Below are 14,000 nucleotides of genomic sequence, written 5' to 3'. Positions count from 1 at the left end.
ACTGTGATGGAAGGCAAAGAAAAGTCTTATCTCCTCCTCATTCTTCTCCCGTGGTGCCACGAGGCGATCGAGGCTCCCGACTTTTGAAGCCCCCACCGGGCGATGGAAAGTCCCAGGGCCGAGCCGAGCAGGCCGATGAAGGTCCTGAGCCCCCACCGGGCGATGGAAAGTCCCAGGGCCGAGCCGAGCAGGCCGATGAAGGTCCTGAGCCCCCACCGGGCGATGGAAAGTGCTGCGGCCGAGCCACGCAGGGCGATGAAGGGCCTGCGAGCGGGTCGATCGTACCTCGCGCTTCGGGGCGGTTGAAGCTGCTACGGCTGGAGCTCCCAAAAACCGGTCGCCAGCCAGGGACCTCTTTAATAATTGACTCCAGCATCTTCCCCACCACTGATGTCAGACTAACTGGTCTGTAATTCCGTTTCTCTCTCTCCCTCCTTTCTTGAAAAGTGGGATAACATTACCCTCCAATCCACAGGAACTGATCCTGAATCTATAGAACATTGGAAAATGATCACCAATGCGTCCACGAAATGATCACCAATGCGTTCACCTTTCACATCGATTCCTATTACACTTGGCCATTCCCTCCTATCCCTTTGTGAGCTTCCTTTTCCGTTAATTCTGGGGTCATTAACTATCCCTTTACTCTCTTTCCCTTCAATTCCATCCCTGACTCCCCCATTTGACACCCCCCCCCCCCCATTTAGTTTAAAACCACCCGTGTAGCAGTGGCAAACCTGCCTGCCAGAATGCTGGTCCCCCACCTGTTAAGGTGCAACCCGTCCCTTTTGTACAATTCCCCCTTACCCCAAAACAGATCCCAGTGGTCTAAGAATCTAAATCCCTGCCCCCTGCACCAGTTCCTCAGCCACACATTCAGGTCGTGTATCTCCCTGTTCCTGCTCTCACCAGCACGAGGAACTGGAAGCAAACCGGAGATAAGCACCCTGAGGTCCTGCTTTTTAGCCTTCTTCCAAGCTCTCTAAAGTTACGCTGCACAATTTGTTTCATTGGGTTGTTTAAATTAATACTGACTAGCTAATTAAATTATTGCATCGTATGGGAGGCGCATTCCCAATCTCGTTGTACCCCTGCACAGTGACAATAAAGATATATTGTATTGTATTGTATTCTTCCCGATGCCGTTTGTGCCAACATGCCCTACCACTTCCGGCTGCTCACCTTCACCCTTGAGGATGCTCTGCAGTCGGTCCGTGTCGTTCTGGATCCTGGCACCAGGGAGGCAACACACCGTCCTTGAATCCCACCTGTTGCCGCAGAAACTCCTGTCTGTACCTCTCACTATGGAGTCCCCTACTACCACGGCTCTGCCTGACGTCATGGTGCTTTGCCTCAGCACCACGTTTTGACTCGCAGACCTGTCTGCTGTTCAGACTGGCAGTGTCTTCTGTCCCGACAGCTTCCAAGAGAGTGAACCTGTTTTCAAGAGGTACATATCCCGGTGTTTCCTGTACTCCAAGCTTCATATCATATCATATCATATCATATCATATATATACAGCCGGAAACAGGCCTTTTCGGCCCTCCAAGTCCGTGCCGCCCAGTGATCCCCGTACATTAACACTATCCTACACCCACTAGGGACAATTTTTACATTTACCCAGCCAATTAACCTACATACCTGTACGTCTCTCATTGTCACCCACCTTCTCTCTTCCAGTACCATCGGTGTAATGATCTCGCTGTAGGTCCTGTCCTGGCAACATCCGCGTAAATGTTTTCTGAACCCTTTCCATCTTTCCTATAACATGGTGCCCAGAACTGAACACAATATGTTCAACTTTACAACAGCAATTGCACATAGAAAGTGGGGACAGAGGGCATGCCTGAGGCATCGGCTAAACCGCATAGCAGCATGCAGCTGGCTGTGCCACCGTCCTGGTAAAACTATAAACCTGTGTCCTCTGGTCCTCCATTCACCTCCTTTGGGCAAGAGATTGTGCGTCTGTCTCCTCGATTTATTCCCCTTATACACCTCTACAACATCATCTCTCAACCTTCTGCGTTCCAAGGAAGAGAGTGCCGGGTCTGAAGGAGGGTGTCGATCCACAGCATCAGCCATTGCTTGTGTGTAGAGATGCTGTCTGGACCAGTGTTACTGTAGCACTGCGTGTGCAGAGATGCTGCCTGGACCAGTGAGTTACTGCAGCACTGTGTGTGTAGAGATGCTGCCTGGACCACTGTTACTGCAGCACTGTGTGTGCAGAGATGCTGCCTGGACCAGTGAGTTACTGCAGCACTGTGTGTGCAGAGATGCTGCCTGGACCACTGTTACTCCAGCACTGTGTGTGCAGAGATGCTGCCTGGACCAGTGAGTTACTGCAGCACTGTGTGTGCAGAGATGCTGCCTGGACCACTGTTACTCCAGCACTGTGTGTGCAGAGATGCTGCCTGGACCACTGAGTTACTGCAGCACTGTGTGTGTAGAGATGCTGCCTGGACCACTGTTACTCCAGCACTGTGTGTGTAGAGATGCTGCCTGGACCACTGTTACTCCAGCACTGTGTGTGTAGAGATGCTGCCTGGACCACTGTTACTCCAGCACTGTGTGTGCAGAGATGCTGCCTGGACCACTGTTACTCCAGCACTGTGTGTGTAGAGATGCTGCCTGGACCACTGTTACTCCAGCACTGTGTGTGTAGAGATGCTGCCTGGACCACTGTTACTCCAGCACTGTGTGTGTAGAGATGCTGCCTGGACCACTGTTACTCCAGCACTGTGTGTGCAGAGATGCTGCCTGGACCAGTGAGTTACTCCAGCACTGTGTCTCTCTCAGGCTTGTCGCCTGTTGCGGGGACACAATTCACGTCACAGTGGGGATCCCTGGTTACGTCACAGTCGGAGGGTTCCCCGCAACTGTTTTACGTCACAGTGGGCGGGCCCAACTGACGTCACAGTGGGCGGTCGCAATAGTGCTCCGTATCATGTGGGCTGGCCCAACGGACGTCACAGAGGGCGGTCCCCGCATAAGTCACCGTGGGCGGTCCCCGCAGACGTCACAGTTGGCGTGCACAATTACGTCACAGTGGGCGGTCGCAGCTGTGGGTGGGGCCAACGCACCACAGAGGGCGGGTCCACGTAGCTGCGGCTGCTCTCTGCGGCGCGTCATAAGTGGGTGGCGCCGCCGTGACGTCGCGGCCCCGTGAGGCGATTTGTGGGCGTTCCCCATGGTGCCACGCCTCCGCGCGTGACGTCTCTTCCTGAAGGGGCGGTCCCGGGGCGGGCGGAAGTGCCGCGCTGCCCGCTGGGCCGGCGTTGCCATGCGCTGTCACTACGAGGCGCTCGGGCTGCCCCGCGACGCCAGCCCCGGGGCCGTGAAGAGGGCGCACCGGCGCCTGGCGCTGAGGCACCACCCAGGTACAGGCCCCCCCTAACCCGGCCCGGACCCCCACCCCCACCCCAGCCCCGGGGCCGTGAGGAGGGCGCACCGGCGCCTGGCGCTGAGGCACCACCCAGGTACAGGCCCCCCCCCTAACCCGGCCCGGACCCCCACCCCCGCCCGGCCGGCCGGCCCACCTCAACACGGTCATACAGTGCAATAACCCAGCCCCGGGGCCGTGAGGAGGGCGCACCGGCGCCTGGCGCTGCGGTACCACCGATGTACCGGCCCCCAGCCGCCAAGCCCCCCAACCCCCCCAACCCCCCCAACCCCCCCAACCCCCCCAACCCCCCCAACCCCCCCAACCCCCCCAACCCCCCCAACCCCCCGTCCCCAACCCCGAGCCCCCCAGCCCCCCCGTCCCCAACCCCGAGCCCCCCAGCCCCCCCGTCCCCAACCCCCCCAACCCCCCCAACCCCGAGCCCCCCAACCCCCCCCGTCCCCAACCCCGAGCCCCCCAGCCCCCCCGTCCCCAACCCCGAGCCCCCCAGCCCCCCCGTCCCCAACCCCGAGCCCCCCAGCCCCCCCGTCCCCAGCCCCCCCGTCCCCAACCCCCCCGTCCCCAACCCCGAGCCCCCCAGCCCCCCCGTCCCCAACCCCGAGCCCCCCAGCCCCCCCGTCCCCAGCCCCCCCGTCCCCAGCCCCCCCCGTCCCCAACCCCCCCGTCCCCAACCCCGAGCCCCCCAGCCCCCCGTCCCCAACCCCGAGCCCCCCCGAGCCCCCCAGCCCCCCCGTCCCCAACCCCCCCCAACCCCAACCCCAACCCCAACCCCAACCCCAACCCCAACCCCAACCCCCCCCTAGCTCTCGGGGCTCGCGGAATCAAAGGGATATGGGGAGAAGGCAGGCATGGGTTACTGATTGTGGATGATCAGCCATGATCACAATGAATGGCGGTGCTGGCTGGAAGGGCTGAATGGCCTCCTCCTGCACCTGTTGTCTATGTTTCTAATACCCTACCCCCAATACCATGTGCTCTAATTTTGCCCACTAATCTACTGTGTCTAGTCAAGTCAAGTCAAGTCAAGTCAATTTATTTGTATAGCACATTTAAAAACAACCCACGTTGACCAAAGTGCTGCACATCTGACTAGGAAAAAAAGAAACATACAGTGGCAGGCAGCCAAAACACAACGGCGCGGCCATCTTGAACAAAATGTTAATTCAATCACCCACAGTCCAACAATAAAAGCACTAAACAGGCACCCAAATTACCCAACCCCAAAAACCCCCCAAAACACAGTCCAACAATAGAAGCATTAAATAGGCATTCAAATCACACACCCCAAAACCCCCAAAAACACAGTCCAACAATAAAAGCATCAAACAGGCACTCAAACCACCCAACCCCAAAAACACACAAAAAAGAAACATCCATCAAAGAAACATCCATCACAGTGAGTCTCCGTGTCTAGATACAACTACATCCACTGGCTCCCCTTCATCCATTTTACTTGTCACATCATCAAAGAATTCTAGAAGATTAGTCAAGCATGATTTCCCTTTCATAAATCCATGCTGACTTGGACTTATCCTTTTACTGCTATCCAAATGCACCGTTATTACCTCTTTAATAATTGACCAGCATCTTCCCCACCACCGATGTCAGGCTAACTGGTCTGTAATTCCCCGTTTTCTCTCTCGCTCCTTTCTTGAAAAGTGGGATAACATTAGCTATCCTCCAATCCACAGGAACTGATCCTGAATCTATAGAACATTGGAAAATGATCATCAATGCGTCCACAATCTCTGGAGCCATCTCCCTGAGTACCCTGGGATGCAGACCATCAGGCCCAGGGGTTTTATCAGTCTTCAGTCCCATCAGTCTATCCAATACTATTTCTCGCCTAGTGCAAATTTCTTTCAGTTCCTCTGTCTCCCTAGATCCTCCGTCCTCTAGTACATCTGGGAGATTGTTTGTGTCTTCCTTAGTAAAGACAGAACCAAAGTACCAGTTAAATTCTTCTGCCGTTTCCTTGTCTTTTCTTGTACAGGGCGTCAGCATTCCTGGACCAGTCCAGTTTACTGTCCAGATTTATACTCCCTGGTAAACTGCACATCCACACCATTGATCAGCCCACTCCTCCTAAAGTCCACCACCAACTCCTTAGTCTTGTCGGTGTTGAACTGCAGGTGATTCAGCCCACACCACTCAACAAAGACGTTGACTACACCTCTGTATTCAGCTTCCCTCCCCTCACTGATGCAGTCCACAATTGCAGAGTCATCCGAAAACTTCTGCAGGTGGCAGGAGATGGAATTATATCAGAAGTCCGAGGTGTAGATGGTGAACAGGAAGGGAGAGAGGACCGTCCCCTGTGGGCCCCGTGTTGCTCACCACCATGTCCGTGACACAGTTCTGTAGCGTGACATACAGTGGTTGGCCAGTCAGGTAGTTGGTGATCCAGGACACCAGTGGAGCATCCACCTGCATCTTCCTCAGATTGCTCCCGAGCAGTGCAGGCCGGATGGTTAAAAGCACTGGAGAATGACTCTCACAGTGCATACCGGCTCATCCAGGTGAGCATAGGAACGATGGAGCAGGTGGATGATGGCGTCCTCACCCCCCATCTTTGTTTGCTAAGTGAAGTGCAGGGGGTGCAGGTAGGGCTTAACCAGGGGTGGCAGGTGAGTGAGCACCAGGCTTGCCAGGGGCTTCATGATGTGAAGTCAGTGCTGTGTAGTCATTGGAGGGGCTGGGACGCGTCCTCTTTGGTACAGGAACCAGGCAGGATTTCTCACAGGATACCTCTCCAGGTTCAGGTTGAGGATATGCTGGAGTACTCTGCACAGCTTGCTGGCTCACGCCTTGAGTACCCTAGGGCTGACACCAGCAGCACCTGTGTCTGGGCAGAGTCTGCTCAGCTCCTTCCTCACCTGCTCAGCCTTAATGGTCAGGTGCGACAGGGCAGAGGAAGTGGACCAGGGGGATTGAGGGGGAGAGTCTGTCGGGGGGGGGGAGGGTGGGCAAAGGCCCCACCACCATATCTATTAAAACACAGGTTTAGCTGGTAGGCCCAGTCCCCTGATTGCTTTCACTCCCCGGGCCACTGGTGCTCTTGTAGCCTACAATGCTCTGCATCCCGATCCACACATCCCTCATGGTGTTCTGCTGAAGTTTCAGCTCCAGCTTGCTGTAGTCGTCCTTGCTCCGCCTCAGTCTCACCTTCAGGTGTTTCTGCAGCCGTTTCACCTGCTCTCCGTCACTCGTCTGGCTGAGGGCCTTGATGTCACTGCTGACCCAGGGCTTCTTGTTGGGGAAACTGTAGTCCCTTCAGGGACAACGTTATCCACACAGAACTTTATGCAGCCCCACGTGACCTCACCCAGCCAGCGGCCACGTGCTCCCACACCACCAATGGGGGCAGCCCGGGACGGGAGGCGGGTTGCTATGCAACCTCCGTTAGGCGGCGCACGGGCCTCCAGGCCTACCCTGTCCGGGGCTACAGCGGTCCCCGTGCCTACATTGTCGGTACCCGCAGTGTCCATGCCCGCAGTGTCGGGGCCAACAATGGCCGTGCCCACAATGGCCGTGCCCGCAGTGTCGGGGCCCACAATGGCCGTGCCCGCAGTGTCGGGGCCCACAATGGCCGTGCCCGCAGTGTCGGGGCCCACAATGGCCGTGCCCGCAGTGTCGGGGCCCACAATGGCCGTGCCCGCAGTGTCGGGGCCCACAATGGCCGTGCCCGCAGTGTCGGGGGCCTGCAGTGTCGGGGCCCACAATGGCCGTGCCCGCAGTGTCGGGGCCCACAATGGCCGTGCCCGCAGTGTCGGGGCCCACAGTGTCGGGGCCCACAATGGCCGTGCCTGCAGTGTCGGGGCCCACAATGGCCGTGCCTGCAGTGTCGGGGCCCACAATGGCCGTGCCCGCAGTGTCGGGGTCTAATATGGGACAGTTGGCAACCCGAATCACAGGCCTCTTTACCGTCCCCCACCCTCCCCTCCCACCGCCTCCACCCCTCCTCCACTCTGCCCTCATGCCACCACCTACCCCGTCACCTCCGGCTACTCTCTCCCTCCTTCCCGCAGTTGCTGCTGGGCCGGGGGTGAGGGATGGAGCGCGGGGGGGGGCAGTGCTAACAATGGCATCTCCCTGTGCACAGGGGGAGGGGGAGGGATGGATGAGACAGGCGCCGGGCAGTGGCAGTGCTGACACTGGCATCTCCCTGTGCACAGGGGGAGGGATGGATAGGACAGGCACCGGGCAGTGGCAGTGCTGACACTGGCATCTCCCTGTGCACAGACAAGAACCCCGACTGCCCGGAGGATGCGGCCGAACAGTTCAAGCTCATCCAGGCGGCGTACGATGTCCTGAGTGACCCACAGGAGAGGGCATGGTGAGATCACCCACCCCTCACCCCCATCTACACCCTCACCCACCCCCCCACCCCTCACCCCTCACCCACCCCCCCACCCCTCACCCCTCACCCACCCCCCCACCGCCTCACCCCTCACCCACCCCCCCACACTCACCCCCACCCAACCCCTTACCCCACCGCCTCACCCCTCACCCACCACCCCCTCATCCCCATTCACCCCCCACTGCCTCACCTACCGCCCACACCCACCCCCTCACCCCCACCCACCTCCTTACCCACTCACCCCACCGCCTCACCCCTCACCCACCGCCTCACCCCCACCACCCCCTTACTCAACCCCTCACCACCCACCCCCCTCACTCGCCCCCTCACCCACCCCGCCCCCACGCACCCCCCCACCGCCTCAACCCTCATACTCCCCTCAGCCCACCCACCCCGTCACCTCTCACTCCCCCACCCAGCCCCCCACCCTCGTGTGTGTAGGATGGTGTTAATGTGTGGGGATCACTGGTTGGCATGGACCCGGTGGGCCGAAGGGCCTGTTTGTGTGCTGTATCTGTAAACTAAACGTGGTGGGCTGAAGTGTGGCTGTGTGCGCTGGACAGGGAGCAGTGCGAAGCCAGGGTGGTGGGTACAGCAGGGGTGGGTGGGCGGACGGGCAGTGCTGAGGCATGTGGTGGGTACGGTGGGTGGGTGGGGTGAGCGGCAGTGCTGAGGCGGTGGTGTGGTGGGTACGGTGGGTGGGTGGGTGGGCTGAGAGGCAGTGCTGAGGCGGTGGTGTGGTGTGGTGGGTACGGTGGGTGGGCTGAGGGGAGGTGCTGAGGCGTGTGGTGTGGTGGGTACGGAGGGTGGGTGAGGTGACGGGCAGTGCTGAGGCGTGTGGTGTGGTGGGTACAGAGGGTGGGTGGGGTGATGGGCAGTGCTGAGGTGTGTGGTGTGTGGTGCAGGTATGACAGCCACCGTGAGGCCATCTTGAGGGGTGGTCAGGACGGTGAAGATGACAGCCACGAGCTGCTGCAGTACTTCACCGGGGCCTGCTACAGCGGCTTCACCGACAGCCCACAGGTAGGCACTCGGCCCGGGTGGGGGAGGGCACGGGGGTGGTATGGGACCGGCCACGGTGGCGAGGCGCAGGGAGGGTACGGGCCTGGCGGGGCATGGAGATCGCACACCCCTGTGAGGCAGCGGGGGGGGGGCTGGCATGGACTGCGGGTTGTGTCAGGTCCTGGGGAGGGGGGTAGGCCCCGGGGAGGGGGAGAGGGAACAGTGGGGAGGGGGAGGAAGGGGGCAGTGGGGAGGGGGAGGGGGCAGTGGGAGGGGCGAGAGGGTGGGAGGGGACAGCGGGCTTGGGGAGGGAGAGGGGGCAGTGGGCATGGGGAGGGGCAGTGGGCATGGAGAGGGGACAGTGGGGAAGGGGAGGGGAGGGGGCTGTGGGCATGGGGAGGGGCAGTGGGCATGGAGAGGGGACAGTGGGGAAGGGGAGGGGGCTGTGGGCATGGGGAGGGGCAGTGGGCATGGGGAGGGGACCGCGGGCTTGGGGAGGGAGAGGGGGCAGTGGGCATGGGGAGGGAATGGGGACAATGGGCAAGGGAGGGGGACAGTGGGGAGGGGGAGCAGTGGGCATGGGGAGGGGACAGTGGGGAAGGGGAGGGGAGGGGGTTGTGGGCATGGGGAGGGGGAGGGGCAGTGGGCATGGAGAGGGGACAGTGGGCATGGTAAGGGGGGAGTGGGCATGGGGTGAGGGAGGGGAGTGGGCAGTGTGTGACGTGGGCGATGGTGCTGTGCCCACAGGGGTTCTACGCGGTGTACCGGGCGGTGTTTGTTGGCATCGCGGAGCAGGAGGTGGAGGGGGCGCCCAGCGCGGGGGAGCTCACCTTCCCCACCTTCGGCCACGCGGGCAGCGACTACCAGACGGTGAGGAATCCCCCCCACCCCCTCTGTTCCACCGAACCCGTAACGCCATGCCGACCCCAAGCTGACCCTCCCGTGACCCCGCACTGACCTTTCTGAGACCCCACTCCGACCCTCCCATGACCCCACTCCAAACCCGTGACCCCACACCGACCCTCCCGTAACCCCACGCCGACCCTCCAGTGACCCCACGCCGACCCTCCCGTGACCCCACGCCGACCCTCCCGTGACCCCAAGCCGACCCTCCCGTGACATCTCCTGCTTGATCCCACTCCCCATGACCCTGCACCCTCACTGATGCCCCCTGACCCCACTCAGGCCCCCAAGATCCTTGCCCCTCGGTGACCTTGTGCATCGTCATGCCCCCCCCCCCACCGTGACCGCGCAATGAAGCCCCTCGACGGGGTGGAGCCCAATGATCCCGCTCAGACCGGCAGTGACCCTCATCCCGCCCCCCCGCCCCTCCCCCCGCGCCCCAGTGACCCTGCTCAGACCAGTGGTGACCCTTGCCCCCATGACCCTGTTTGCAGGGGCAAGGACCCATGACCCGCGGTGACCCTTGCCCTGGTGGTGACCCTTGCCTTGCTGGCAGGTGGTGCACGGCTTCTATGCCCACTGGCAGAGTTTCTGCACGAGTCGCACGCTGTCTTGGTCCGAGCGCTTCGACACCCGGCACGCCGACAACCGCTGGCACAGGCGGGCCATGGAGAAGGAGAACCGGCGGGCACGGGAGCGGGCACGTCGCCAGTATAACCAGCTGGTGCAGCAGCTGGCAGCCTTCGTACGCCGCAGGGACCCTCGCGTACATGCCCACCGCCAACACCTGCAGCAAGTCAACGCCCAGAAACATCAGCGGGCACAGCAGCTGCAGCGACAGCAGGCACAGCGGCAGGCCAGGTGAGGCACTGACCCCCCTCTGGCTCACCCCCCCCCTTACTCTTCCCCCTCAGACCCCCCCCCCTCACTCACCCCCTCACACCTCCCTCACCCCTACAAGTCAACGCCCAGAAACATCAGCGGGCACAGCAGCTGCAGCGACAGCAGGCACAGCGGCAGGCCAGGTGAGGCACTGACCCCCCTCTGGCCTGTACCCCCTCACCCCCCCACACCCCCCTCACTCACCCCCTCACTCACCCCCCTCATCCTCCCTCACACACTCCCCCACACCACACCCTTACACCGCCCCTCAAACCCCCCCCCCTCAAACCCCTCCCCCTCACACCACCCCCTCACACCCCACCCACTCACACCCCACCCCTACACCCCTCCCGCCCCTACACAATCAACGCCCAGGAACATCAGCGGGCACAGCAGCTACAGCGACAGCTGGCGCAGCGGCAGGCCAGGTGATGCACTGACCCCCCTCTGGCCCGTACCCCCTCACCCCCCCATACCCCCCCCTCACACACTGGCACAGCGGCAGGCCAGGTGATGCACTGACCCCCTCTGGCCCGTACCCCCTCACCCCCCCTTACCCCCCTCACACACTGGCACAGCAGCAGGCCAGGTGAGGCACAGACCCCCCTCTATGGCCTGAACCCCCTCACCCCCCCATAACCCCCCCTCACACACTGGCACAACGGCAGGCCAGGTGAGGCACAGACCCCCCTCTATGGCCCGTACCCTGATCTCTCGGTTGCCAAACACTATCTCCCATTCCCATTCCCACATTGACCGTTCTGTCCTGGCCCTTCTCCATTGACAGAGTGAGGCTAAACATAGATTGGAGGAACAGCACCTCATTTTGCTTGACCAGCTTGTAGCCCAGTGATATGAATATTGACTTCCCTGTGTCCCCTCTCACCATCCCTCCCCCACCCAAGTTGTACCAGGTTTGAAGTGGTCTTGTTGAGTCTCATTGTCTGTAACCCGTTTTCACCTAGCCCACAGCTAACAATGGCCTGTTTCCTTCATCATCGTTACGTTTTTGCATATCTTTCATTCATTTGTTCTATATCTCTATATCACCGTCTATATAGAAACATAGAAAACAGGTGCAGGAGGAGACCATTCGGCCCTACGAGCCAGCAACACCATTCATTGTGATCATTGCTGATCATCCACAATCAGTAACCCATGCCTGCCTTCTCCCCTTATCCCTTGATTCCACTAGCCCCCAGAGCTCTATCTAACTCTCTTAAATCCATCCAGTGAATTGGCCTCCACTGCCCTCTGTGGCAGAGAATTCCACAAATTCACAACTCTCTGGGTGAAAACGTTTTTTCTCACCTCAGTTTTAAATGGCCTCCCCTTTATTCTTAGACTGTGGCCCCTGGTTCTGGAATCACGTATTGTCTTTCTGCTGGCCGGTCAGCACGCATCGAAAGCTTTTCACTGTACCTCAATACACGTGACAATAAATTAAACTGAACTGGGCCCCGGCAGCTTCCATCTTGCACACCGTGTGGAGATCTGTCCTTTTTCTTTGTTTCAGCCACTATACTCCGCATAAGCTTTGCAGCATTGTGTGCTCGGCACATGCTTGAGGCTCTCTCACTTTCTTTCCCACACCTGCTGACTCCTCTATGACCCACCGATCACCGCTGATGTGTTAATCTGCGTGACGGAATCTCGGGGATCAGTTGGACGGACAGGTGGGTAAGGGTTTTTAGGAAGGATCGTTGAGTCTAAACGGTAAACGAGGGTTAAAGGCCCTGAGGTTTCAATCCTCTAAAGATTAAAAAGGTCTAACGCGTTAGCAGCTAATAAGGTGTACCGTGTCTCACTAGGGACATAGAACAAAAGGTATAATAAGACTCAACCAATAATGTATAATAATCTCAACCAATAATGCGAGAGGTCCCGGGTTCAAATCCCGGACGAGCCCCCATGTGCCTAGCACACAATGCTGCAAAGCTTATGCGGAGTATAGTGGCTGAAACAAAGAAAAAGGACAGATCTCCACAACCGTGTCAGGGTCACACAGTGTGGGAACAGGCCCGTCAGCCCAGGGCTGCATGCTCTGCACTGCCCCCATCTACACGTTGGCCTAGATCCCTCCACACCTCTCCTATCCATATCCTCACTCCCCTCTCAACTGTTGGCTGCCGTGGGAGAGGTGGGTTCACCTGGAGCATGTGTGGGTGGGGGTGTGTGCCCGTGTGGAGCCCCCACTGACCGGGCCTGTGTCCACAGGCTTGCCATGGAGTACCAGGAGCAGAGCTGGGTCAAGCTGTCCGACCTGGAGAGGGAGCTGCGGCAGATGGAGGCTCAGTACCAGCAGGAGTTTGGTGACGGCTCTGAGGAGGGAACCAGCGGCGAGGAGGACGGCCCGGGGGAAGGTGAGGGCAGCGGACTGGGGGGGAAGGTGAGGGCAGCGGAGTGGGGGGAAGTGAGGGCAGCGGACTGGGGAAGGTGAGGGCATTGGACTGGGGGGGAGGTGAGGGCAGCGAACTGGGGGGAAATGAGGGCAGCGGACTGGGGAAGGTGAGGGCATTGGACTGGGGGGGAGGTGAGGGCAGCGAACTGGGGGGAAGTGAGGGCAGCGGACTGGGGAAGGTGAGGGCAGCGGACTGGGGGGAAGTGAGGGCAGCGGACTGGGGGGGAGGTGAAGGCAGCGGACTGGGGGGGAGGTGAAGGCAGCGGGCAGGGGGGGACGGTGAGTGTAGCGGACTGGGGGGAAGGTGAGGGCAGCGGACTGGGGAAGGTGAGGGCAGCGGACTGGGGGGAGGTGAGGGCAGCGGACTGGGGGGGAAGGTGAGGGCAGCGGACGGGGGGAAGGTGAGGGCAGTGGACTAGGGGGGAGGTGAGGGCAGTGGACTAGGGGGGAGGTGAGGGCAGCAGACTGGGGAAGGTGTGGGCAGCGGACTGGGCAAGGTGAGGGCAGCAGACCGGGGAAGTTGAGGGCAGCGGACTGGGGGGGAAGGTGAGGGCAGCGGACTGGGGGGGAAGGTGAGGGCAGCGGACTGGGGGGCGAAGTGAGGGCAGCGGACTGGGGGGGAAGGTGAGGGCAGCGGACTGGGGGGCGAAGTGAGGGCAGCGGACTGGGGGGGAAGGTGAGGGCAGCGGACTGGGGGGCGAAGTGAGGGCAGCGGACTGGGGGGCGAAGTGAGGGCAGCGGACTGGGGGGGAAGGTGAGGGCAGCGGACTGGGGGCGAAGTGAGGGCAGCGGACTGGGGGGGGAAGGTGAGGGCAGCGGACTGGGGGGCGAAGTGAGGGCAGCGGACTGGGGGGCGAAGTGAGGGCAGCGGACTGGGGGGGGAAGTGAGGGCAACGGACTGGGGAAGGGATGCAGCAGCAGGCCATTCTGCCCATCCAGGCCCACCCTACCAACCACAGAGAGTCAAGCTCGGGCACCTGGGGGGGGGGGGGCAGGACCTGGTCCCACTGCCTATGGTGCCCCCAGAACCCACCTACCACCCTTCCCCACC

At 60.5% G+C, this 14,000-nt stretch overlaps 1 protein-coding gene across 1 annotated transcript in view; it reads left to right on the top strand.

The window, feature by feature from the left end:
* Nucleotides 1–3,234: 3,234 nt before the first annotated feature.
* Nucleotides 3,235–14,000, top strand: part of LOC144611397 (dnaJ homolog subfamily C member 21-like) — an 11,749-nt gene continuing 983 nt past the window's right edge. Inside the window, exons 1-6 of the mRNA XM_078430471.1 lie at nucleotides 3,235–3,378; nucleotides 7,644–7,737; nucleotides 8,667–8,784; nucleotides 9,511–9,633; nucleotides 10,223–10,527; nucleotides 12,766–12,911. Coding sequence (XP_078286597.1) covers nucleotides 3,282–3,378; nucleotides 7,644–7,737; nucleotides 8,667–8,784; nucleotides 9,511–9,633; nucleotides 10,223–10,527; nucleotides 12,766–12,911 — 883 coding nt within the window. The 5' untranslated portion in view covers nucleotides 3,235–3,281. The remainder of the gene's footprint in view (nucleotides 3,379–7,643; nucleotides 7,738–8,666; nucleotides 8,785–9,510; nucleotides 9,634–10,222; nucleotides 10,528–12,765; nucleotides 12,912–14,000) is intronic.

The sequence above is a fragment of the Rhinoraja longicauda genome, chromosome 3, assembly GCF_053455715.1.
Source record: "Rhinoraja longicauda isolate Sanriku21f chromosome 3, sRhiLon1.1, whole genome shotgun sequence".
NCBI lineage: Eukaryota > Metazoa > Chordata > Chondrichthyes > Rajiformes > Arhynchobatidae > Rhinoraja > Rhinoraja longicauda.
This window is presented reverse-complemented; position numbering and strand designations above follow the sequence as displayed.